The sequence below is a fragment of the Dermochelys coriacea genome, chromosome 20, assembly GCF_009764565.3.
Source record: "Dermochelys coriacea isolate rDerCor1 chromosome 20, rDerCor1.pri.v4, whole genome shotgun sequence".
NCBI lineage: Eukaryota > Metazoa > Chordata > Testudines > Dermochelyidae > Dermochelys > Dermochelys coriacea.
This window is the reverse complement of record NC_050087.2, coordinates 18,839,871-18,865,312: the sequence shown is the minus strand read 5'-3', so window position 1 is coordinate 18,865,312 and position 25,442 is coordinate 18,839,871. Positions and strand designations below refer to the sequence as shown.

Sequence of the window (25,442 nt, the reverse complement as noted above, 5' to 3'; positions counted from 1 at the left end):
GAGCTGGCTCTGGCTTCCTCCAGTTGATATGGGGAGCTGTTGTGAGGGTCTGGCTGACAGCATTGAAATCCAGGTGATAACTGAAGAGAGAACATCAATCTGTTTAGGTCCCAAATTTGAACAGTCTCAAAACTATTCCTTGCTCCCATTGCTGACAAATGTTCCAGAAGGGCTATAGACTAGCATGTCTTATGCTCTGCTTTGGAGCCAGCAGAGGGAGCCTTGTTAACAGCAGAGCTGTAGGGCTCTCTAATAGCTAGCACTGCATGTGTTTGAAATGCTTTACAAAACCTGACCATTGTAGAAACAAGACCACAAACAAATTCCTAAATGCTGGGGGAACATTGATGTTCACCATATGGGGGAGGGGAAACAGGTGACAGGGAGAGAGAGGTTATTTCAAGGTTGCAAACAATGCAGGGGAATTAAAATGACACAGAACACAGTGGATTGTTCTTGTGAGAGGAATGAATTAATAACGGGAGGTTTGGCCTTGTGAATCCTTTGAGTTCCTCACTCTGCAAAGAGAGCCATCCTGAGCATGCCTAAAGCAAGAAATACCATGTCTGCTGGCTAGGGTAGAGTATGGGGAGTTAGGACTCCTGGGTTCAATTCCCAGCGCTTCTGCTGTTTTGATTTCCGTCCTTGGATGAAAAGAAAAGGAGTACTTGTGGCACCTTAGAGACTAACAAATTTATTAGAGCATAAGCTTTCGTGAGCTACAGCTCACTTCATCGGATGCATTTCTAATGCATCCGATGAAGTGAGCTGTAGCTCACGAAAGCTTATGCTCTAATAAATTTGTTAGTCTCTAAGGTGCCACAAGTACTCCTTTTCTTTTTGTGAATACAGACTAACACGGCTGCTACTCTGAGTCCTTGGATGAGTCTCTGTAGTGTTGTGTAATGTGCTGTATGTGAAATGGGGTTAAGTCCTGCCTCCCATCGGAAGTGTAAGGCTTAATTTGGGCTCTAAAGTTCTTTGAGATACCCTAGAGAAGGATACGCAAAAAGAAAAGGAGTACTTGTGGCACCTTAGAGACTAACAAATTTATTAGAGCATAAGCTTTCGTGAGCTACAGCTCACTTCATCGGATGGATAGCTCTGGTCCCTCTGATATGCTTATACAGATTCTGCACTGCATCCGTTTGGCTTCCTAACAACAGCTTCATGGCTGTAAGCACTAGAAACGTGAGAACTTAGCTTTGCCAAGCAGCTGGGGCCGCCCAACAAGTGAGACTGGTAAGGGGCCAGGAACCCAGGCAATGCAAACCTGCTCAGGGAAGCGAGCTCTGTGCCTTGTACAGAAACAAGGATGTCAAATCACATATTACTTGAGTCCAATATTCTAAATCCCACTGTAATTCTGTAGCATGCTTAAACTTGAGGCAACTGCCTTTCACATGGGCTCAGCAAGGACCAAGAGGTTTATCTCTGACCTGGTTCCCAACTATTTCATTCTCCCTGGCCAGGACACATTATTCCTTGTCCGCCTTTCAGCCGAGGCAGGTGGCCAGGTTCCTGCCTTTGAGCATGTGGTGTTCGGTGAACATAATTCGCCATCTTCCAGTAGCCCAGCTTGGCAGAGATTCCCCTCTCCAGGGAGGTGGTGGCAGATTGAAGGTTGTCTGTTCCAGCTGGCTGACAATGCTGTTGTGCGGCTTGCTGTAACCCCGTTAGCTGCTGTCCTCTACCCCAGAGGTGGCTGCATTTCAGTAGTGATGTGATTTGTGTGTGTGGGATCACTTATAACTAAGGGTATTTTATAAATAAACTAGTCAGGGAGCATTTTTCTGCTTTCATCCCTTTAAAGCACTGTGTGCCGCTCAAAGGGGATCCAATTTGCTTAGTGACAAAGTGGTAGGAAAGTTGGGAGAGGAAGTGATGGCCACTCAGCTTCGGAGTGAATTTAGAGAGACACTGCAACTGCCTGTAGAGATGGAAAAATCTATTTTTAGCTGATCCCTTGGGATTATTTATAGCAGCTAGGGTCCCTTTAGTCATAAAAATCTGTAGTGGGAAGAGCTTTATTAAGGCTGCTGTTATGCAGGAACGAAGGTGCTTTACATGTTGTTGAAATTGTATTGAAATGTCAGTCTGTCAGCAGAAAAGCCATTTTTCATTATGCTTAGGGTGCACTGGGCCTCCTTTTAAGCCCAGCTATGTCTCCTGCTGCTCAGCAGCCTGAGCCACTCCATTATTACTTATTCCGAGTCTATTGCTTTAACCACCACGCTGCCAGGCATCTGTCCATGTCAGCTTGCAGCTGATAGCTGAACCCTGACAACTGATCACACTGTCAACCAGTGACTGAGGAACAGGGAGGATAAAATGCAGGGGTTGCTGCCCCTTGCGCCCTGTGTGTTCAGGCTCTGAAAATCAAGGTGAACCATGTCTTCTGAGGACATCGTAACAAGGCGGTGGTAGGTTTTGTTCTGAATGCAGAATATATGTCATGCACCTTTGGGTAGACTAGGATCATAAAGCCCTGTGTTGCAGGACTGAGGAAAGAACCTGCCCGCATGGGGCAGAATTGCATAGGTGGCCAGCTTTTAAAACCTTTGCCTTCCCCCAAGTTATCAAGAACTACTGGAGGCAGATACCTGAACTAAATGAACCAATGGCCTCCCCACATTTGGCAAATCCTCTGTGGAAAGGCAGGGGTAAATGGTCTTATAAATGAAGATCATCACCTGCGGTCGGTCTCCTTTCAAGTTGCACATGCACAGGGACCCGTGGGAGGGAGCATGTGGCATTTTATTACTCCTTTGCCCAGAAGGATTTTTTAGCTCTGTATAATAGCACAGCTGATCAGTTGTAGTCTAAGTCATCTGGCTCTGCAGCAGTGGGGTCTCAAATCTTTTCATAGGGTGAAGTAAAGTTTTATAGAGGGGTTTTTTTTTATGGCCACCTCCTCTTCCCTTTGCAAACATGTGGGCCATCTCCTCTGGCCTATGATGGAATAAGATCATGGTGCCAGTTACAGCAGTTGCTGGGATGGGGATGTAACATTAGGGAAGTACCAGTGGGCATCTGGTTTGGTTTAACGCAGTGTAGCAGTTGGAAATAAAAAGAAGCCAGCACCATGGGACCAGCAAGTGCTCTGAAACATAAGATATTGGCTCCTGCAAGTCAGGGTTCTGGGTTACACAGGTGAGTGGTCTGATCTGGCAATGCAAATTCTATACTCTTATATCCAGCTGCTCTTTTGGGGCAGTTCAGGTTGTTTAGCAATGCTTGGTACCCTTCCACAATGGTGAAAACTGAAACTACTGAGAACCAGGTTTCAGAGTAGCAGCCGTGTTGGTCTGTATTCGCAAAAAGAAAAGGAGTACTTGTGGCACCTTAGAGACTAACAAATTTATTAGAGCATAAGCTTTCGTGAGCTACAGCTCACTTCATCGGATGCATCCGATGAAGTGAGCTGTAGCTCAAGAAAGCTTATGCTCTAATAAATTTGTTAGTCTCTAAGGTGCCACAAGTACTCCTTTTCTTTTTACTGAGAACCAGAAAAGACATGTAACGAAACACAAACGTTAGAAATCCAGGAAATGCCTATCCTCATTTCCTGTGTCTTAGGACATGGAGAATCTATTGCATCAGGATGCTTAGAGCCAAAGACTGGCTGGACTATGGTACAAACTGCATCCCAAGTCAAGAGAGAATAGACCCATACAAACAACTGCAGGAAGCTGTTAGAGATGCACCAGCATTGGGCTGAGCCATAGAAAAGTCCGTGGGCAGTCAATCAAACCCATACATTCTGCTCCACTGCCAAAGGCTGCAGAGAGGTTCAGCAAAATTAATCCCAAAGGGCCCAAATTGATAAGTGAGTTAGTCTGTGTTTTCCATGGTGGGAGCCTCACAAAAATGGATTTAGAGCCATCTTATTGTTCTCATAAACTTAGAACAGACCAGAAATAAATACTCAAACCCTGCAGAATCCACAGATTGGAGCCTAAAAAACCCCAAGTTCTAAGTTACTTCAGAACCTCTAGAACACTTCTGGCTGTCACAGACATTTGACACATTCTCACTCTGGGGGTTAATTCTGCTGGAGTGTTCTCCCTTTAATTCACACACAACCCCTGTCTGCCACTGCAATAACAGGTTTTTTTGGAGGCCACACCACTGTGGGCAGAAATGGAAGCTTTATTTCAAATCATTTCATCTTCCAGCATGGACATTCCTTTCTTCTTCCTAATAACGATCTCTCAACTACGTTTCTGCATTTTGGTTTTCTCCCCTTTCACTTGTTCCGGATTCTTGTTTCCAGCCAAGAGGCTGTGTTGACTGATAAGTATAACAGGGGCCTGGGTGTCAGGACTCCTGGGTTCTATTTCCAGCTCAACCAATGATTTGCTGTGTGACCTTGGGACTAGTCATTTCATCTTTCTTTGCCTCTTTTTCTTCATCTCTGAAACACATAACACCTGTTTTGCCAGGGAGTAATGAGGGTTAGCTAATTAATGCACATAAAGGTCTTTGAGGTCCACAAAAGAGAGAAAGCCAAAGATCATTTAGTTCAGTTAATTCTTTGCTGTTTTTTCGCTGTTTCCTTTTGATTTAAAACCCTCTGAATATGAAATTGAGTGTGCTGGGAGTCTTGCAGCCTGGTACTTTAACTTCTGTTGAAGTCAAGTTTCCTTTCAAGTGGAACTTTAAAACCAACAAGGTGAATTACACATGAGCCTAGAATGAGGAACTAACAAAAACATCCCTTTAATTTTTCATCCAGAAAATGCTCTAATTTTACACTCTGTTTCTCTTATTTAAAAGAGCCATAAATCAGCATGTTCCTTTGGTGTCGGCAGTCATGGTGGGAGATTTAGTACTGCTGGCAGGTCCAGGGCTGACCTGGGCAGTGGCAGAGGGTAGAGAGCTGTGCAGAACCACATTCCATTCACACACATGATTGCTTTATTTGGCTCTCATCCAGTTGACATCAAGTCGCTGCTAAGCATGAAAGAGGCTGCATGGACAGAGGGGAGCACCCTTGTCTTCTGGTCAATCATCATCTTTAAAGTGTTTAGCTAGACATATAGAAAAGAAACACATCTGAGCACAAGACTGGGAGTCAGGAACTCCCAAGTCTTAATCCCAGCAAAGACATTGGTATGCTGGAGCCCTGGGAAAGGCTAACAGCCTCCTTCCCTGAAAAAAAACCAAAAACATATCTGTCTTCTGACATCTAGAAGTGAAAGGCCATCAGACTGAATGGTGGTTTCCAGCCTGCATCTCTTACAGAAAAGGGAGGCAGTGCAGGGTAATGGCTACTGCACATGGTGTTAGTATTCTCTGGGTTCTAGTCCTAGCTCTGCAGTGGACTGTGCTGGGGCCTGAGGAATGTCTCTTAACCTTTCTGTGGCCCTGTCTCCCCACATGTACAATGGGGTAACACTTCCCTACTTCCCATGATTGTTCTGAGCCTTAATTCTTTAATGTCTGTCAAAGGCTTTGAGAAGCAAAGTGTTACTGCTTCATAGAGAAACAGCATAGCATCAGGCACCTATCAGTGACGGTCCATGCCACAAAATGAACCAACGTCAACTTACTGGTACTCAGCAATGCCACACGTGGAGCCCTGCTAGCCCCCCGGGTCACAAATACCAGAGCAGATTAACAGGAAGGAACAGCCTAGGAAGATGACAGCAAACAAACCAAGAAAGCAGAGCCTGGGGCACATCAATAAGAGAACCCAGCAGTTCTGATCCAGTCAGAAGCTTTTGAACAACTCAGAACCACGCAGTCCAGGGACACAGATACTCAGCTAGCACCTGATTGTCCATTAGGTGGGAGTCACGCATCAGGAAAAGCCACCGTTTACCAATCCGGGTGATTCAGGGCCAACTCAAAGGGCACAAAGTGATCAATGACATTGGTCAGCAGAGGGGGCGAGAGTTCACACTCAGGATATCCTGAGATCTTCTCACACGCACAATTACTCCTCCTGCCCCTTCGCCTTTACAACAGCTGCTGCCCACTGGCACTGATGTCAGCTGGCCCTTTGTCTCAGCTCCAAGCCCCTTGTCATTCCTTGGTGGCAAGAGCTGAGGGTTGCTGCTGCAAAACGCATTGGGACGAACTGCAGCCCTTGGGAGCCGCAGAAACTACCTGGCAATGCTGATGATACTAAGAGCATCTCTGTTCTTCAGAATGATGCTGAGATCAGAGAAGCAACAGGACTTTGCTTGGCAAATATGCTAGTTTTTCAGACTATAAGGACTTCAGCTGTTGGTTTGGTGCCTACGGGCTGACTAGCCACTTCTTGATTCAACACAAGTTCAGACTATACCAGGGTGAAGTTCTGCTAGTTCTCCTAATTGGGGTCAGTCTAACTGGCTATGATCTCCTCCTTCAGTTCTTGCAAGTGAATCTCAACATTGGTTCTGAAGCTCAGGTCACTGTCATCTTAGACTCCCCAACACTAGTAGTCCAGCACCTAGGATAGTTCTTCACATCATTTACCAGTGTCGTATTTGTTCATATGGGGAATTCAGTTTCTCTTGCAGCTAACTGTAACTGACTCTTGGTGTTGTATTTGCTGGTTCTTTATCAAAGTAAGAACAGCTGTTAGCACTAGTTCCTCACTTCTTGCTCCAGGATGTCTGACCCCAGGGAAAGATGAGGTTCTGATTAAATGTTCCCCTGAAGAACTCAGGCCAAATCCCCATGGGGAAGTAGCTAGATGGACAGACCTACTTAGATCTAATCTAAGCAGAGTGAAGGTACAGACAGTTTGTCTGTCTTTGCTTAGGCAAACTTTAGACTTCAGCTTTAAGTTTGTTTTTATTTCCAAATGTACATGCAAAACCACTAGCACGTTACAGCACTAGATCACAACGGGAGCAAAGGTAGGATTTCAGGGGTGAAGCTGCCTCCAGCGCTTGGAGGCAACATATCAATTTGCACATGGTTCACTGAAACATTCTCTTCAAACTTAATCTAAACTGAGACCATGTCTAGTGCAAAAGCCACCGAAAGAAAAAGAAAGAAAGCTGGGAGTTTTCAGTCTCATTTCTTATGGGCGGACAGACACACAACAGAGGTGGGAATGGACCGAGTGCAGCAACTCAGGCTGGAAGGAGCAGGGAAAAACTGCTTCCACAGAACTTGCCTGTGGGGATGGAGGTAACTCACAAATTGCCAATTCCCCAGGAGTGGACACTCCCCTTAAATGAAACATCAAAATGTCTGTAAACTATTTACACAACTGCCTGAAAGGCAAAAATCATCCAATACTGATGACCGTGGGAGGATCCAGATAAAAAGTATCATTTTATAAACAAAGAGGCAAGGGATTGCCCGTGGATGAATAGCACATTTACACAACTGTATTAATGGGGGAAGCAATGATGGTATGAGCTTTATGAAGGCTGTGGTTCAGTTATGCACCAGTTTTTTGTGCCTGGTCTCCATGAGCTCCCTTGACTAGATGGGGAATGCCTGATAGACGGCAATGCATATTGGGAATGGGTCTCTTGTGCTCCCAAAGCTCATGATTATTAATGTTCACAAACTGCTCCCACAGAAATACAGCAATGATAACTATTAGCCTTTTCTTCCTCTCCATTTGAGAAATTTTTGCATAACTTTGAAACCAAATTGATAAAGCGGGGGAGCTTAGAACCAAATCAACACTATGTACAGAAACATCAGTGAGCCAGGTTCTCTGATAGCTGCAACACAAACCTAACTGCTGGATTTGCAACTTTAGGGATCAGGGTTTAAATCTCCTGCTCATGCCAAGTTATTATTTTCCATTGGAGATGTCCTCTCCTCAGTGAGTGTTTGAATAACTGAGTGAAGGCAAACTCTGGAGGCTCTTACTCCTTCCACCAGCCTGTGCAAAACAGGGCTCACAGGGAACTATTTGCCATTTCTGGGGGTGCCAGCTGTCCATACAGTATCCAAAACATAAAATCCTGGGTGAGTAAAGAATTTTCTTTTTAAATAGCTGATTTAAACTTCCACTCACTCTCTCCTGCTGCTGCTGTCTGTTAAATCTTTTATAAACCTTCCGTGCCAAAACCCCAAACCTGCCTGCTAATCTCTAACCCTAAACTGCCCCACACTGAGAGCTTGTAAGAGCTTCATGCTTGGAGAAGTTTTGGTCCTCCCCATCCAAAGAAACAGTGCTGTCTCTCAGCGGAATCTGGGCGTCCTATCTGCTGCCTTCAAAGCCAAGAACAAACTCAGTCTGTTGAGGGGAAGTGACTTGGCATAGAGCACATTCCAAGATAATGCAATTGAACCCTTTCCTCTCCTCATGTATTTGAGGGAAGCAAAACACTGGGAAGGTCCCAGTGAACTGAGTAAATAGTTAGGGGGAGAAATCTCACTCAAGATGGAAACATGTAGGGAGGGGTTTCTGGTAAGAACATTTTAAAATAATATCTGTTCACACCACTAGTTTTAAAAGAAACAAACAGCAGCCAGTGAAGACAGCATCTGCAGTGTTACAGCTGTGAGAATGAGATCTTCATTCTACTTTAAATGGATGGAGTGAGCCTCCTTTTAAAGGGAGCAGCACAGAGGCAGTTGGGAGAGGCTGATACGCCATTCTAGATGTGTTACTCTCTTCAGGGACATGTCCCTTAGCTTCCTCGCATCATAACAGAGACCAAATAATCTTTTGTTCCTGGAAGTGAATACTGTCCCCAAACAAAGCCATTTCCCTCAGGGACCAACCTGTCTTGCATTTGTCCATGGTGTCAGCCATTAAAAAGCCTAAATCACCCCCCTTGCAGGCAGCCTCCAAAATGGCAGTGGTATCAAGTAGGGGCATCCTCAGTCACTGGCCTTCCCCAAGGAAAATGAATGTTTTCCCATGATGCAGGCCCAGGAGGGGGCAGGCTGGTGAAATCCCTCGCAGCGGGGCACAGTGGCACCACAAATGGATCAGCTGAACCAAGGTTTAAATAAATGCAGCTAACAGAGGAGATGCCGCTTCCAAGCCTCATCTGGGCAACTTGGCCAGTCTTGTTTGAAGAATGTAATGCTCTAAAGCATAAACACTGGACAAACTGCTACAGTTACAGCTAAACAACATCATGTCACCCATCTACTTGTGGCTAGAGAAAAGGAGAGGAGAGGAGAGACAACGCAGTTGAGTCCTCTGGACTGTGGAAGGTCCTCATGAATTAGTGCTTATGTGCTTGGCAAACCCAGCCGCTTCTTCCATTGTACGGGGTTCAAAGAGTTTCTCTGAAGAGTTGTTTCTCCTCCCTACTCCTCATTCAGAATTCAGAACAATGTTTGTCCAAGACACTCTCAAACGGACCAGGACTTTTTCCATGGTCAGGAGGTGAAGTAGGAGTTCTGCATAGAGTAGAGTCGGTCAATGGGGTTACCCACTCGGGCTTGGAGGAGATTGGCTTCGGCTGTTGACAGCAGGCAGTCTCCCAAGTGGCTGATGCTGTCGCTGTCCATGTCATGGAAAACACCTTCCGAGTCTAGGGGAGGAAGCAAAGGAAAGTGAGAGAAAGACAATGGTGAAGTAAGCTGGTACGGTCAGGTATGCCTTACCATTAAGACATTTATTGCCGGTACACCGTACCGGAAAGACACATTTTCAAGAATTAATTGTAGAGCCCTGCGCAGATACAAGTATCTATCTGTGGATGTGGATATCCACGAATAGAAATCGATATCTGCTGAACCACAGGGCTCTCCTGAGAACTGCAGCAGCGAAAGAAGCAGAACATGGGGCCGTTGCTCTCAGGAGCCAGCGCCCCACACCAGCAGCTCCACCAGTGCGGCTGTACTGCCCCCAGCCCTGTCCTCCAGCAGGGCTGTACAGACCCCAGACAGGAGATGCAGTAGTGTGGAAGGGCTGGGGGTGGGGCTGGGAGCGCTACGGCTGGGCCAGAGGAGCTGCCGGTGCAGGGCACTGGCTCCTGGGAGCGGCAGCCCCATGTTCTGCTCCTTTCCTGGGAGCACAAGGCCCAGACTCCCCCCAGCCCCTCACCCCTGAGCAGGGCCAGCAAAAGGCCTAGCCCCCTCCCCCTGCCCACCCGGGCTGGACCTTACGCACTCTTAAATCCTGCTTAAATCTTCAAATTAGGACATAAGTGGCACTTGAATGGTATCTAAGTCTTCTTTCTGTGCCCTGCCCAGCGGGGAGGGTTGGTGGGCAGTGAGCTAGGACTTGTACTGGCCCTCAATTTCACCCTGTGTCCCGGGGTGGCCAAAATTACTGACCCTTTGAGCCACATACAGCAGTTTTCAGAAGTTCAAGAGCCGGGTCACTGGGGTGGCCAACTTTCTAATTGCACAAAACCGAACACCCTTGCCCCACTCCTGCCCCGCCCCTTCCCTGAGGCCTCACCCCTGCCCTGACCCGCCCCTTCACTGAGGCCTGGTCCCCTGCTCACTCCATCCTTCCTCCCTCTGTCACTCGCTCTCCCCCACCCTTACTCACGTGCTCATTTTTACTGGGCTGGGGCAGGGGTTGGGCTGCAGGAGGGGGTGAGGGCCCTGGCTGGGGTTGCGGGCTCCAGGGTGGGGCCAGAAATAAGGGGGTTCAGGGTGCAGGAGGGGGCTCCGGGCTGCGGGGGTTGTGGGCTCTGGGAGGGAGTTTGGGTGTGGGAGGGGGCTCAGAACTGGGGCAGGGGTTTGGGGTGTGGGAGGGGTGTGGGCTCTGGAAGGGAGTTTGGGTGTGGGACGGGGCTCTGGGCTGGGGGTTGGGGTCCGAGAGAGGGTATGAGGTGCAGGTGATTTCCAGGAAGAAGCCAGCATCTCCCTCGGCTCCTAGGCATGGGGCAGCCAGGCAGCTCTGTGCTACCTCCATGTGCAGGTGCCACCCCCCGCAGCTCCTATTGGAGGCAGTTCCCGGCCAATTGGAGCTGTGGAGCACGGTGCAGCAGGGGACATGCTGGCTGCTTCCGGGAGCTGCACAGAGACAGGTACGGAGCCTGCCAGCCCCACCAACTGGACTTTTAATGGCCCAGTCAGTGGTGCTGACCAGAGCCACTAGGGTCCCTTTTCAACTGGATGTTCTGGTCAAAAACCCGACACCCGGGAATCCTATGGGGCACATCTGCCGGGGCTCAGGGCTTCAACCCTGACTGGGCTTGAGGCTTCAGCTCTGCGGGGATGGAGGGGTCTTGCGGTTTTAGCCTTGCAGAGAAGGGGGTCTTGGAACTTCAGCCCCATGGAGATGCCTGACTGGACATGGAGTTTCAAGCCCCTCTCCTGCTGAAGCCCCGAGCCCTGGTGTGCAAGCCCACAGGGCTGAAGCCCCGAGCCCTGGAGTGCAAGCCCGCACAGATGAAGCCACAGCAGATGCCTCCTGCGTGGCTGAAGCCCTGAGACGCCCCCTCCCTGCTGAGTGGAAGCCAGAGGTGATGCATGAGGGGGACACATGGGATCACTTGCCCCCCACCCCAATTTTTTCCAGGGTTTATAATCCTTTAAATTGTGCCCCCCACCACTCTCAGCAGGCACCAGTTGTCTCTGGCAGAAGGCCCTAACCCCACCACCCCGAGCGCAGGGCAGAAGCCCTGAGCTCCCACCCGTCTGGTAGGTGAAGAATATGGGGTGGGGGGGTCCTCTGGGAGCTACACTTTAACTGTAAAAGAGCCGCATGTGGTTCACAAGCCACAATCTGGCCACCCCTGCTATATCCTCTACCTGGCCTTACCATCCCCCTCCCTTCTCCACCCAGAAAATGAATCCAGTCTGTGAGCCCTGAAAGCTGGGGCTTCGTGAGGCGCTGCAGGGTGACCTGTCCCATCTTGCTGGGCTATTTCTCCTTATCCTGGGAGACCCCCCCACCCTTCATGGGCACCTTCTCAGGGTAGCTTAGAACCAAAGAGGCATGAGACACAAATTAGCCCTTAAATACTCTGCCATCTGTACAGCTGCCATGTCCTGCTTGGCATCTCTTTCTGCGCTGGTTGTGGAGGGCATGGGTCAGACAGTAATAACAGTGAGACTGGGTCCTACCACTCCACATTGTGGTTTGAGCTCAGCTCTGGCGTTGAGTCACATCTGCCTCCGCACCACCCGCTTACCGTAGGGATGCAGATGGTCTCCTGGCAGCTGGGGCGGCGTGAGCCCTTGTCTGTACAAGTCTGTGCTATAGCTGTTCTGATCCAGCGACAGCAGCTGCTGCTGGGGAATCCTGGGATAGGGGACCATGAGCCCATCTAGTCCATGAACACTTGCTCCATCTAATGTGGAATCAATGGAACAGGTGGAAGCAGTGGGTACAGAATGTGATAATATGTTCTGATGGATTAGAATCATAGAATATCAGGGTTGGAAGGGACCTCAGGAGGTCATCTAGTCCAACCCCCTGCTTAAAGCAGGACCAATCCCCAACTAAATCATCCCAACCAGGGCTTTGTCAAGCCTGACCTTAAAAACTTCTAAGGAAGGAGATTCCACCACCTCCCTAGGTAATGCATTCCAGTGTTTCATCACCCTCCTAGTGAAAAAGTTTTTCCTAATATCCAACCTAAACCTCCCCCATTGCAACTTGAGACCATTACTCCTTGTTCTGTCATCTGCTACCACTGAGAACAGTCTAGATCCATTCTCTTTGGAACCCCCTTTCAGGTAGTTGAAAGCAGCTATCAAATCCCCCCTCATTCTTCTCTTCCACAGACTAAACAATCCCTAGTTCCCTCAGCCTTTCCTCATAAGTCATGTGTTCCAGTTCCCTAATCATTTTTTGTTGCCCTCCGCTGGACGTTTTCCAATTTTTCCACATCCTTCTTGTAGTGTGGGGCCCAAAACTGGACACAGTACTCCAGATGAGGCCTCACCAATTTCGAATAGAGGGGAATGATCACGTCCCTCGATCTGCTGGCAATGCCCCTACTTATACATCCCAAAATGCCATTGGCCTTCTTGGCAACAACAGCACACTGTTGACTCATATCCAGCTTCTCATCCACTGTAACCCCAGGTCCTTTTCTGCAGAACTGCTGCCTAGCCATTTGGTCCCTAGTCTGTAGCGGTGCATGGGATTCTTCCGTCCTAAGTGAGGACTCTGCACTTGTCCTTGTTGAACCTCATCAGATTTCTTTTGGCCCAATTCTCTAATTTGTCTAGGTCACTCTGGACCCTATCCCTACCCTCCAGTGTATCTACCTCTCCTCCCAGTTTAGTGTCATCTGCAAACTTGCTGAGGGTGCAATCCACACCATCCTCCAGATCATTAATGAAGATATTGAACAAAACTGACCCGAGGACCGACCCTTGGGGCACTCCACTTGATACCGGCTGCCAACTAGACATGGAGCCATTGATCACTACCTGTTGAGCCCAACAATCTAGCCAGCTTTCTATCCATTTTATCATCCATTCATCCAGCCCATACTTCTTTAACTTGCTGGCAAGAATACTGTGGGAGAACGTGTCAAAAGCTTTGCTAAAGTCAAGGAACAACACATCCACTGCTTTCCCCTCATCCACAGAGCCAGTTATCTCATCATAGAAGGCAATTAGATAGTCAGGCATGACTTGCCCTTGGTGAATCCATGCTGACTGTTCCTGATCACTTTCCTCTCCTCTAAGTGCTTCAGAATTGATTCCTTGAGGACCTGCTCCATGATTTTTCCAGGGACTGAGGTGAGTAATACAATAGTGCCCACCGACCTCCATCAGGATCAGGCTCCATTGTAATGGGCCCTGAAAATTACATAGGGCTCTGCACAAATATGCAGTAAAAGACTGTTACTTTGGGCCAGATTCTGTGTTTGGTTACTTTGGCATAAATTGGGAGTGACTCCACTGAAATCCATGGATTTATTCTGGATTTACACCTGTGGAACCGAAGCCAAAGATTTTCAGAAGTGACTAGTGATTTCTGGGTGTCCAACTTGAGACACGTGAAAGAGACCCAGAAAGTGCTGAGTACCTGCCCTGTGGAAATTGGGCCCTTTTCATCCAAAATCACAGGCCACTGCTGGAAATCTTGTCCTGCCATTGGAGTATGGCTCTAAACTGCTTGTGACAAGATTTTTATGACAGGTCCATATTGTCAAGTGATTGAGTGTACCTCTGTTGGATTCTTTTCACCATCATTAGGGTGCTGTGCAGAGAAGGGGCTGTTAGTATGGGAGCATGGGACCCTTAATCCCGGAGTAAAAGGTAAAATGGCCATAAATTAAAAATTGGTTTTGTTATGTAAAAGCTAAACTGAAGAGACTCCCAATTCACCCGTTGGTAAAATAACTGAGCCCCTGTTGCGTAGTCAGACACAACGGACATCAGATGTACTGAAGTATGCAAAGATCACAGTTAATAATGATAATTTTCACTCTCCTACAGCCCCTTCCTTACATCGGAAGACTAAAAGAGATTTACAAAATCTTGTGACACCCTATGAACTAGTTTCAGAGTGGTAGCTGTGTTAGTCTGTATCAGCAAAAAGAATGAGGAGTACTTGTGGTATCTAAGGTGCCACAAGTACTCCTTGTTCTTTTTCCTATGAACTAGGTTTATCATAATTGTACAGATTATGAGGCAGAGAAGGGAAGTGACTTGCCCCAGGTCTCAAAGGGATTTTAGTAGGGCAGGGACTGAAACTCTGGAATTCCAAGTCCCAGACCTGTGCTTTACGCATTATACCATTTTTAACTCCGACAATCTGCCAGGAGCTAATCTAGACTTTCCCCTTTACTTACTTTCCCCTCAGCTGTGCCAGCGCACCTCAGTCCTGCCTTGCAGCACCCCTGCTCTTTTGGAACTGGGCTCCACACCCGCACAGCTCTGCCAACCCCACTCAGTCCCAGATTGCTTCCTCCCTGCTGTTGCAGAGAGCTGATCCCAAGGCTCTGCCAAGCCTCACCTTCACTGTCATCATTGCTCTGTCTGCTGCTGCGGCCCGTCCCACGGCCGGTCCCTAAACGCGGGTTGCCCAGCTGCTCCTGCTCCTGCTGCTGCTGCTGCTGCTGCTGCTGCCTGCGAGCGATCTTCTTCATCTGCCAGGAGACGCAAGCAAGGCCCTAAGTTTGTATTAAGGGTCTGGCTGGGGAAATGCACTGCAGTTAACTTCCTGCTGGGCAGCTGCCTTTTCCCTCTCCATAGATTCACAGATACTAAGGTCAGAAGGGACCATTCTGATCATCTAGTCCGACCTCCTGCACAACGCAGGCCACAGGCCTCACCCACCCACTCCTACGAAAAACCTCACCTATGTCTGAGCTATTGAAGTCCTCAAATCGTGGTTTAAAGACTTCAAGGAGCAGAGAATCCTCCCTCAAGTGACCCCGTGCCCCATGCTACAGAGGAAGGCGAAAAACCTCCAGGGCCTCTTCCAATCTGCCCTGGAGGAAAATTCCTTCCCAACCCCAAATATGGTGATCAGCTAAACCCTGAGCATATGGGCAAGATTCACTAGCCAGATACTACAGAAAATTCTTTCTGTAACTCAGATCCCATCCATCTAATATCCCATCTCAGGGGATTAGGCCTATTTACCCTGAATATTTAAAGATCAATTAATTACCAAAATCACATTATCCCATCATACCATCTTCTCCATAAACTTATCGAGTAGAATCTTAAAGCCAGATCGATCTTTTGCCCCCACTGCTTCCCTTTGAAGGCTATTCCAAAATTTCACTCCTCTGATGGTTAGAAATCTTCATCTAATTTCAAGTCTAAACTTCCTGGTGGCCAGTTTATACCCATTTGTTCTTGTGTCCACGTTGGTGCTGAGCTTAAATAATTCCTTTCCCTCTCCTGTATTTATCCCTCTGATATATTTATAGAACGCAATCATATCTCCCCTCAACCTTCTTTTAGTTAGGCTAAACAAGCCAAGCTCCTTAAGTCTCCTTTCATAAGACAAGTTTTCCATTCCTTGGATCATCCTAGTAGCCCTTCTCTGTACCTGCTCCAGTTTGAATTCATCCTTTTTAAATATGGGAGACCAGAATTGCACACAGTATTCCAGGCGAGGTCTCACTAGTGCCTTGTATAATGGTACTAAAACCTCCTTATCCCTACTGGAAATACGTCTCCTGATGCATCCCAAAACCGCATTAGCTTTTTTCACAGCCATATCACATTGGCAGCTCATAGTCATCCTATGATCAACCAATACTCCAAGGTCCTTCTCCTCTTCCGTTACTTCTAATTGATGCGTCCCCAGCTTATAACTAAAATTCTTGTTATTAATCCCTAAATGCATGACCTTACACTTCTCACTATTAAATTTCATCCTATTACTATTACTCCAGTTTACAAGGTCATCCAGATCCTCCAGTATAATATCCTGATCCTTCTCTGAATTGGCAATACCTCCCAGCTTTGTATCATCTGCAAACTTTATTAGCACACTCCCATTTTTTGTGCCGAGGTCAGTAATAAAAAGATTAAATAAGATTGGGCTCAAAACTGATCCCTGAGGAACTCCACTGGTAACCTCCCTCCAGCCTAACAGTTGGCCTTTCAGTAGGACCCGTTGTAGTCTCCCCTTTAACCAATTCCTTATCCACCTTTTGATGTTCATATTGATCCCCATCTTTTCCAATTTAACTAATAATTCCCCATGTGGCACGGTATCAAACGCCTTACTGAAATCTAGGTAAATTAGTTCCACTGCGTTTCCTTTGTCTAAAAAATCTGTTACTTTCTCAAAGAAGGAGATCAGGTTGGTTTGGCACGATCTACCTTTTGTAAAACCATGTTGTATTTTGTCCCATTTACCATTGACTTCAATGTCCTTAACTAATTTCTCCTTCAAAATTTTTTCCAGGACCTTGCATACTATAGATGTCAAACTAACTGGCCTGTAATTACCCGGATCACTTTTTTTTTCCTTTCTTAAAAATAGGAACTATATTAGCAATTCTCCAATCATTCAGTACAACTCCTGAGTTTACAGATTCATTAAAAATTCTTGCTAATGGGCTTGCAATTTGAGGTGCCAATTCCTTTAAAATTCTTGGATGAAGATTATCTGGGCCCCCCGATTTAGTCCCATTAAGCTGTTTGAGTTTCACTTCTACCTCAGATATGGTAACATCTACCTCCATATCCTCATTCCCATTTGTCATGCTACCATTATCCCTAAGATCCTCTTTAGCCTTATTAAAGACTGAGGCAAAGTATTTGTTTAGATATTGGGCCATGCCTAGATTATCTTTAACCTCCACTCCATCCTCAGTGTTTAGCAGCCCCACTTCTTCTTTCTTAGTTTTCTTCTTATTTATATGGCTATAGAACCTTTTACTATTGGTTTTAATTCCCTTTGCAAGGTCCAACTCTACTCGACTTTTAGCCTGTCTCACTTTATCCCTACATGTTCTGACCTCAATAAGGTAACTTTCCTTGCTGATCTCTCCCATCTTCCACGCCCTGTATGCTTTCTGCTTCTTCTTAATCACCTCTCTAACATGCTTGCTCATCCAGCTTGGTCTACAATTCCTGCCTATGAATTTTTTCCCCTTTCCAGTGAACGAGCAGTGCAGATATTACACAGACACTCATCCTGAAGCAGAGAGAGCCTCATTAGGGTTTCATGTTGCCCCAATAGGCCCTGGAAAGCACAGAATATCAGAGCAAAGAGCACACCAGCCATGCCCTCAATCCACCCCTATGTGCCACTGTCTGGGAGCAGGGTCTTTTCACCAGCTCCACACAGGTTGGGGAGGACCCCTGTGTAGGGGGAAATTCTCAGAGAGCTGTTTCTGCCCTGTTACACTGCCAGAATAGTGCAAAGGGCCTCAGTGCAATTGAGAATCAGGGCCACAGAGCTTGGTTTCGATGAGAAAAGCAGTCACTCACCTTGGCTCTTTGATTCTGGAACCAGACCTGCACCACCCGGACCGTCAGGCCTGTCTCAGCTGCGAGGGTCTCCCTCACCTACCCGCAGAGGGGAGAGGAGTCAGAAAAGGTTAGAGCTTTGTTATATTGGGAAATGATCAACTCAGCTGATGTTTAGAACAGTGTCCCTAACCTTGTGCACCTGATGGTCCCCTGCCCTTTCCAGATCTTTCCTAGAAACTCACACCTGCTGTAAATCTAACCCTGCTGCCAACAATGAGTCATGTTGACTTGAACATGAAGTGCCTACTCCTAACTTCTGAGTTTTTGTCTGTCCTAGGATTGTAAGTTCCTCAGAGAAGCTGTCCATTCTCAAGAGTTTAGAAAATGATGGGCACAGAAAAATATCTAAAAGGAGGAATCTCTCACTCCCTGCAGGAATCTGTGCCCCCAACGGGCAGGGTCCTCTAACTCCTGTTTACCACTTCACTCCTGTCATTACTCTGAATTTACACTGTGAACCCGCCAAGGTAAGCAACTTGTCTTTCTATTCATCTGCACAGTCCTATAAACACCTGACTATCTAGAGGAGAAAGAGAACAACAGAAGTTGCTGTCTATGAAATGGCTCAGAGTGGTCCTAATTCACCTCATGCCATCATTCACACCAGTGGGAAGTGGGTGTGAAACGCTCTCAGATCAGAAGGCACCTACTCTGCACTGGCGTAAATGACAGCACAAGATGCAGGGCAGTGGAACTTCTGGCCCAGTGTGTGCATCTCCTCTCTAACCATCTGCACTGAAATGAAAACAAGCTGGCTGCCAAGCTGTGCTGAGGTTTAAAGTTGCAGTGCACAGAAAGAGAGTCAGCATATAGCCACGGTATACGCGCCACACTGCTGCTGGGCCAGACGCATGTCAGAAGGAAACCTGGTCTCTCTCTTCCGGAGTCCCCTGTGATGTGTTCTGGAAGTACTTGCTTTGCAGCCCAGCTGGGAGTGTAGAGGCAAGACTCTGGGCTCTGAGGCCATAGGACAACAGGGGGGGTTCCGGGCATAAAAGCCAGGCTGGGGACTCTGGCCGGGGCAGTGAGGAAGCTCCCTCCTGCACTCTACCTTTCTGCAGGGTTTGGAGGAAACCTCAAAGGAGGCCTTGAAAGCCCGTCGTTGCTGAGTGGTGAGAATGGTGCGTGGGCGCTTGGAGCGCTTGTGGTCCTTGCCTTCCTCGCCTCCTCTGCCATGGGAGTGGCTGCCATCCTCATCCTCGCTTTTCACTGGAAGGGGAACCGTTAGCTGTTACTGCCATGGGCAGGCCTGGGCCTCTCTGGCTCAGCTGCTGTAGCAGCTGCTGTCGCAGCGAAGCCAGGAAATTTCCTCCCCTTTCAGGGTTTTGGTTCCTTACGTCCTCAGCAAGGGCCATGACCTTAAGGGTTCCTGTCCTGAGATACAGTGCATAGGACCAGCGAGGCCCATCTAGCCCAATATTATTCCTTATTGGCTAGCCCAGATCAGACCAATATCAGACCAAAAAGGGCCTTTCTATCCCAATATCCACCCACCCCTGACCCTTCAGATCAGACCACTAGTGTCCCCGCCATTCACTCCCTCCCTGCCGCTCTGGATCAGACCAAGGGGCCATCGGTCTAGCCCAAGGTCCTGGCTCGTGGCTCAGACAGTGGTCAGTGGACAGATGCTTCAGAGGACACAGACTGGACCCCTCCATGGGCATCCCACATCTCCCAATCTTACAGCCCTGTCCCCTGGGGGCCAGGCAGTATTCCTGCAACACCCTACATTAGCAATGCCATGAACCCCAGTGCTGAGGGGGTTGGTCCCCTGACTCCCACAGTCCCAGCCCTATGTGGGTGGTCCACTTGCTCCATCCCCTCCTTCTCCGTTGGCCCTGAGGATGTAGGTCCCCTGTGGCCCCTCACCAGACTCAGTGGGTGCAGGGCTGATGGCACTCAGCATCTCCTTCTCCTTCTCATAGTCGCTGCGGCACAGCAGCTGCCCCTCCTTGAGCACAAACTCGTCCCCACGCTGCAGACGCCGCTCGCACTCACAACAGAAGAAGCAGTGGACGTGGTAGACATTCTCCAGCACCCGCATGATGAATTCAGATGGGGCGATCGCCTTCAGGCAGCTGCTGCACTTGGTCTGGAAGAGCCTGTGTGGCCAGGGAGGGAACAAAGCAGTCAGCCAGGACCTACGGGTTAGGGCTAAGGGGGCAGCGGGGCTAGGAAGGACTCAGGGGGTATTGGAGCTATGGGAAGTATTGGGTTGATAGGGCTAACACCTAGATACTGGAATGGTTTAAGGGGGTTCCGGTTATGACTGGGGCTTCAGTGGTCAGAGCAGTGGCTCAGGGTGAGGGTTGTTCTCCGCTAGACACTATAGATACGGACAGGCACTGTGATGCCATGGTATAAATGCCTACATTGCTAACTGGAGCGGGTACAGCAGATGTATGAGGGCTCAGGAGTCCCACCAATTAGGGGGCTCCACAGCAGCTGGGAAAGGCTCCAGTTCTCCCTTGCGGTGGGGAGGACAGAAAAACAGCAGCATCGGGTGCTCTGGGGGCTGACACAGGCCCCAGGACACCAAGGCAGGGTCGGGCTGGGCCTGCCAGGTGCTCCCAAGCAAGTCCAGCGGTTCTGAACAGGATGACAGAGAGCAAGTGAGTTTGGGTTACCAGCTCAGTGACCTGGTGAGGGGGAAGAGAGGAGGTGTGGAAAAGGGCCCAGGGAAGCACCACAAAGTGGAATATGGAAACCAGGGGCCAGGTCATTAGCCCGTATAAAAGGCTGTTGGTGGAGCGAAAGGAGCTGTGCTCACTGACCTTCGCTAAGCATTCGGCCCTACAGGTATCAAAAATAACCCCTAGATGGGTAGTGGTTTCACTAGGCTAGGTCCACTGCTCCTGGCTCATGCTGCCCCTGACTTCCCCAGCTAGCTCTGCAAGGAACACGCCTGCCCAGCCTTTCAACTCCCTGTGGAGTCAGCGCCCACGCTGCCCTCCTGGGTGTGGCTGAGCTGTCCCAAGTGCCTCTTCTGCTCTTGAATGAACTTTGCTGGAGGCTCATTCAGGGCTGATACCTCTCACTCTATTCAGGCCAGTGGAGTCAGTGAATGCAGCCTGAGGACAGAGAAGCCCCCAGGGACCATGGTGCCCGGCTCAGTCTGTTAGTGTAGTCTCAGCCTGTAAGGCTTCCTTCGAGACCCCTAAACTCATTTTAATAACGTAGTCCACGGGGACTGTACGGATCCAGCACGGGGAACCCCGGAGGAGGCTGTTTGTGGCCCTTGCGGCGTCCTGAGAGAGAAATAAACAATCGCTGAGTGCCCGGTGTTCAGAGCAGATGGTTCTGATGAAGTAATTTGGGATCTAAACAAATGTGAGCACGGTGGCTGCGGGCTGACAGCTTCCATTTAGCCACTTGACAAGAGAAAGTAATAAAATGGGGATTAATTAGGCTGTTGTTTAAACACACTGGATCTTCCCCACCAGCAGGGAACTCATAAACTGGGATTGAGAACAAGACTGGGTTAATCCTCCTGGCAAACTCTGCGGAGCGGGATGGAGAGGATTACAGGGGAGAGCTCATCCCTTCCAAATACCACCATGGAGCTGTGCTGCGCAATGGACTTCGCCTGCAGCGGCTGGGACATTCCAACTGGAGCCACGTGGGATTTCTTGCTCTCTCTCCTTCTCTGTCTGTCTGTCAGTCTGTGTTCCTCTCCATCTCTCTCCGCATCCCCACCCCCACCCCCGTCTTTTTGTGAGTCACGTTTTACTTTAAAAATTGAGTTTGAAATGGAAGTTCAGTATAAAGAAAAACACTGAGTGACGTGTTTAAAAACCAAACCCACACCGACACACTGCCCCAGAGGAGCAGGTGGGATGCATGCTCCAGGCACAGTCCCAGAGGTGGGCTGCATACAAATCTGTTCCTCTCTGATACCAGCACCTGGTGTGGCAGGCAGAGGTGAAAAGACAAAGTAAACACTTCCGTGTTAACTGTGATCTGTGATCAGTTACAAGCATGTGATTTATTACCAAGTAACAAGTTATTTATGTTCCTAGACTTTAAGCCTAGAAGGTCCTTACTGTTCATATAGTCTGACGTCCTGCATAGCTCTGGCCAGACAATTTCACTCAGGGCTTCCTGCAATAGTCTGTGGTTAGGCTACAGCATCTCTCTTAGAAAGAGACCCAATCTCCATTTATAGACTCCAAGTGATAGAGAATCCACCACATCCCTTTGGACACTGTTCCAATGGCTAATTACCAGCTAATTACTTATGCCCAGCCACTGGATCTAGGTATGCCTTTGTTTGCTGAAGAGCGTTCTAGTGCTGATTGTGATAACTGTAAAAAGGCAAAGCATTTGTCACTGAACTTTCCCAGCCTCTCGTCTGGAATTAGATCTCAATCCAAACCATCCTAACTATTAAATGCAATGGCTCTCCACTGTCTCCTTGGTTTGCAGAATTTCCCTCCTAGGGATGGGAGTAGTTTTTGTATGTGCCACACTTGAAACTAAATCTCCATGACATGAAGATTCTTGGGTCTTTAGAGAGACTGGTCCCATGGATCATGTTTAATCTCAGCTAGTTCTTCCCAGGAGCAGCAGGTCCAGTCACACTCCTGTAACATACCCCAACCCTACCATTCTTGTGCATCCAGACATGCAGGTTTTTAGAAGGTGAGGGATAGGTCCAGCATGTGGCTAGAGCTACAGTCATAACAGTTGAAATACTAGGAATCCAGGAATTATTAGGAATACAAGCCACTCTGCAGGATAGCTCTCCATCCTGACTCCCATTAGTCCTAAGCAGGGATCATGCCCTGAAAGTTCTTGTATAAAATCCTTAAATCCTTACCATGACAGCTATGGAAATTTCCATTATGCAGATAAATATCTAAGCTATTTTTAGTCCTTTTTCCTTCCATGCCTTTGACCTCAACTGTATGCCATGGCAATGAGTTTTGCAGGCTAATTGCTCAGTATTGCTTGGGAGGGGCAGAGAAAGGGAAACTTCCTGACATAAAACTTGCTTTGGCTTTGATCCTGCACAAGACAGGGTATGGTAGAGATAAGCACAAGGTCAGGTGAATGTCTTGAGTGTGCAAATACACGTGTTTGGGTGCATGCACTTGTTTTAAAGTGAAAGCTGTGAGAGGTACTAGGTGGAACAAAGCTACCTGGAAACAGATGTCAGAATTGAGAGAAGAGGCCTGCCCATCCCCAGCTTCCCAATAGGTGCAAGCTGACTCGCTCCTTTATCCTACTGCTATTAGAATGAGGCAGTTAGTGAGTCTTGTCTAAAGACCCCTTCAGGTGCTGGCTATCTCACCTGGATTTCATAGGATGGGCTTTCCAGCTGTGATCAATTGAGGGATTCACAGCTGCAGTAACATAACTCAATCTCACATAGGAACTATGTGCCCCACACCCTCTCTCTCCCAAGCTAAGCCCTGAAAACAAATCTGCTCTGCTTTGTACTAATTGAAGAAAACATTCAGCAAGCAGCTCATAAACACGGTGTCAGCTCGCATTACACAAAATTAAAATTCTCAGCCCTCCAACACTAGGAATTCCTAAAGAGGCCGGTTTTAATATCGCCTGAATCCATTTAAGTCAAGGTAATATTGTTTAGGTTGTCATAGGAACAGAATACATCTCCGTTGCAGCCAGGATTCTGAGAGGAGGGAAGGGTGGCTGCGGTGAGAACATGGTTGCATGGTGTCTGAATGCAGCTGCCCCGGGAAGCCACATGGGAGGATATTGTAGATACTAATTGGGCTTCCAGGTTCATTACTTGAAGTGAATTTAGCACCAGCAAAGGTGCTGGATTGACAGCCCTGGGTGTGTCCACAGAGAGAGGACAGCCCAGGCAGCTGCAGGGAGAGCTTCCCATCCACTATGAACATCTCTCACCTTCTTTGGAAGAACGCACCCAGTGCGAGGAGCCCCGTGGTCCAGTCAGCCAACGAGGACGCAGCGTGATGCTAATTGTGGTAGTGCCCACTTGTTCAACAGCCAAATTGTTTCACATGCCCCAGGGCACAAACCAGCATTCAGATCCTAACAACTTTCACCCACTACTGATCTGGGACCACATTTGAATTAGTTACCTACAGGCAAAAGGCTCAATGTCCCATTTCCAGCCCTCTAAGCCATCCTGTACCCCACATTTTCTGGCACTCACAAACTATAGGGACAGGTGCATTACCCACTGAGGCCATGCTACAATCAAACTTCCAGAAAGAAGGCGATGTGTTAGATGGGTCCTACCCACTCTTGACAGATACCTGAAAGGTCGGTCTTTTTCTCACACTTTGGCAATGCTCATGCAGCTAGTCATGCCAAAAAGTCTCATTGAAGAAGTATAGCTGTGACGCTGGGTAGGTAGTTGGTGTGCAGAGACCACTGCCCATCATGCCAACCAATATTGTCTCATTGTTTCTTTGTGCTCCCTGCCTGTATTCACCTGTTGTTTCTTATATTGTAAGTTCCTTAGGGGAAGGAAGTGTCTTTTTGTTCTCTGTTTGTACAGCACCTAGGCACAATGGGGTCCTGGTGTGTGACTTGGGTTCCTAAGTGCTACAACAATACAAATAATAAATAACAATAATGAATTGAACTGACAATTGGCATGAAGTTGAGTGTTTGTGTGAAACCCCCATGACAGGTTCAAGTAGTTACATAAACCTCACACTTTGCTGCACTTGTTGAAACGCATAAAGGAATTAAATGCTGGATTATGTTTGCACGTTGCTTAGCAGACAAAAGAATTGTTCCTGCTGCATTTGGTCACTAGCAGGGAACAGAAGTTTTTCAAGTCAAACATTTCCACTGCAGCTTAGGTCTCAACTGGAATCAGAGGCCAATAGTTTGAGAAGAAACATGTGGTGCCTTCAAATTTGGACCCAAACCTCAACTTTCCTCTCTAAACTCCATAATGACTCCTCTCCATTGAGTGATGGGCCTTTGTGGGGAGAGCGAGGGACAGGGACAGAGGCAGTCACTGCTAACTGTTTAGGTAGTTTGAGCAGGTATATTCATTCACCAGCTGTCATAGTTCAGAGTGAGCTGTACCTTGATCCCTCAGTCAAAGTATGTCCACACCGCAATTGTAGGTGCAATTGCAGCATGTTTAGATGTACTTGACCTAGCTTTGATCTAGCTAGTTCAGGTATGTCTATACGTGCTACAGTCACATCTCCTGATTGCAGTGTAGACATACCCTTCAGTTTCTTCATAGGCACTCTTTCCAGTGACAGGTCTGGTGCCTGCATTTCTCTCAGTGATTCACCCCACTTTTAGACTGGGTCTCCAGGGCACAGCATCCTTGCTTACCAATCATGTTTCTTTGGCAGGTCCAACTGAGTTTGGCCCCTTCTATAGACTCCCCTCTAGGAGCTGTGACCAGGAGGTAAATGCAATGACACCCACAACAAAGCATTATTTATTTTATCCATAGGAATATAGCAACCAGAGAGAAAAGGATTAAAACTATAAAAGGGCTACAAACTGAGGTGGGCTCGATTTAGCTCTGATACCCTATCTCTTCTGGGGACCGTGTTACCATCTGCATCACTGCAGACCCTGCCTCTGTGCATCAGGGTTGCTGTCTTAACAGTTTCCAAGTTCTTTATTTAAGGTTTCCTGCTTGAAGAACCCTGTCCCTTTCCCATTTAGAGACAAAACAA

The 25,442-nt window shown here is 47.9% G+C and overlaps 1 protein-coding gene across 2 annotated transcripts in view; it reads right to left on the bottom strand.

Moving 5' to 3' along the window:
- Window positions 1–5,187: 5,187 nt before the first annotated feature.
- The window catches only part of LOC119846164 (LIM homeobox transcription factor 1-alpha-like), a 67,165-nt gene continuing 46,910 nt past the window's right edge, over window positions 5,188–25,442 (bottom strand). For both annotated transcript variants that reach the window (XM_038379439.2, XM_038379440.2), the window contains exons 4-9: window positions 19,660–19,892; window positions 18,842–18,999; window positions 17,749–17,826; window positions 14,804–14,936; window positions 12,018–12,176; window positions 5,188–9,455 (exon numbers count right to left, since the gene is read on the bottom strand). In XM_038379439.2, coding sequence (XP_038235367.1) covers window positions 9,301–9,455; window positions 12,018–12,176; window positions 14,804–14,936; window positions 17,749–17,826; window positions 18,842–18,999; window positions 19,660–19,892 — 916 coding nt within the window. In that variant the 3' untranslated portion in view covers window positions 5,188–9,300. The remainder of the gene's footprint in view (window positions 9,456–12,017; window positions 12,177–14,803; window positions 14,937–17,748; window positions 17,827–18,841; window positions 19,000–19,659; window positions 19,893–25,442) is intronic.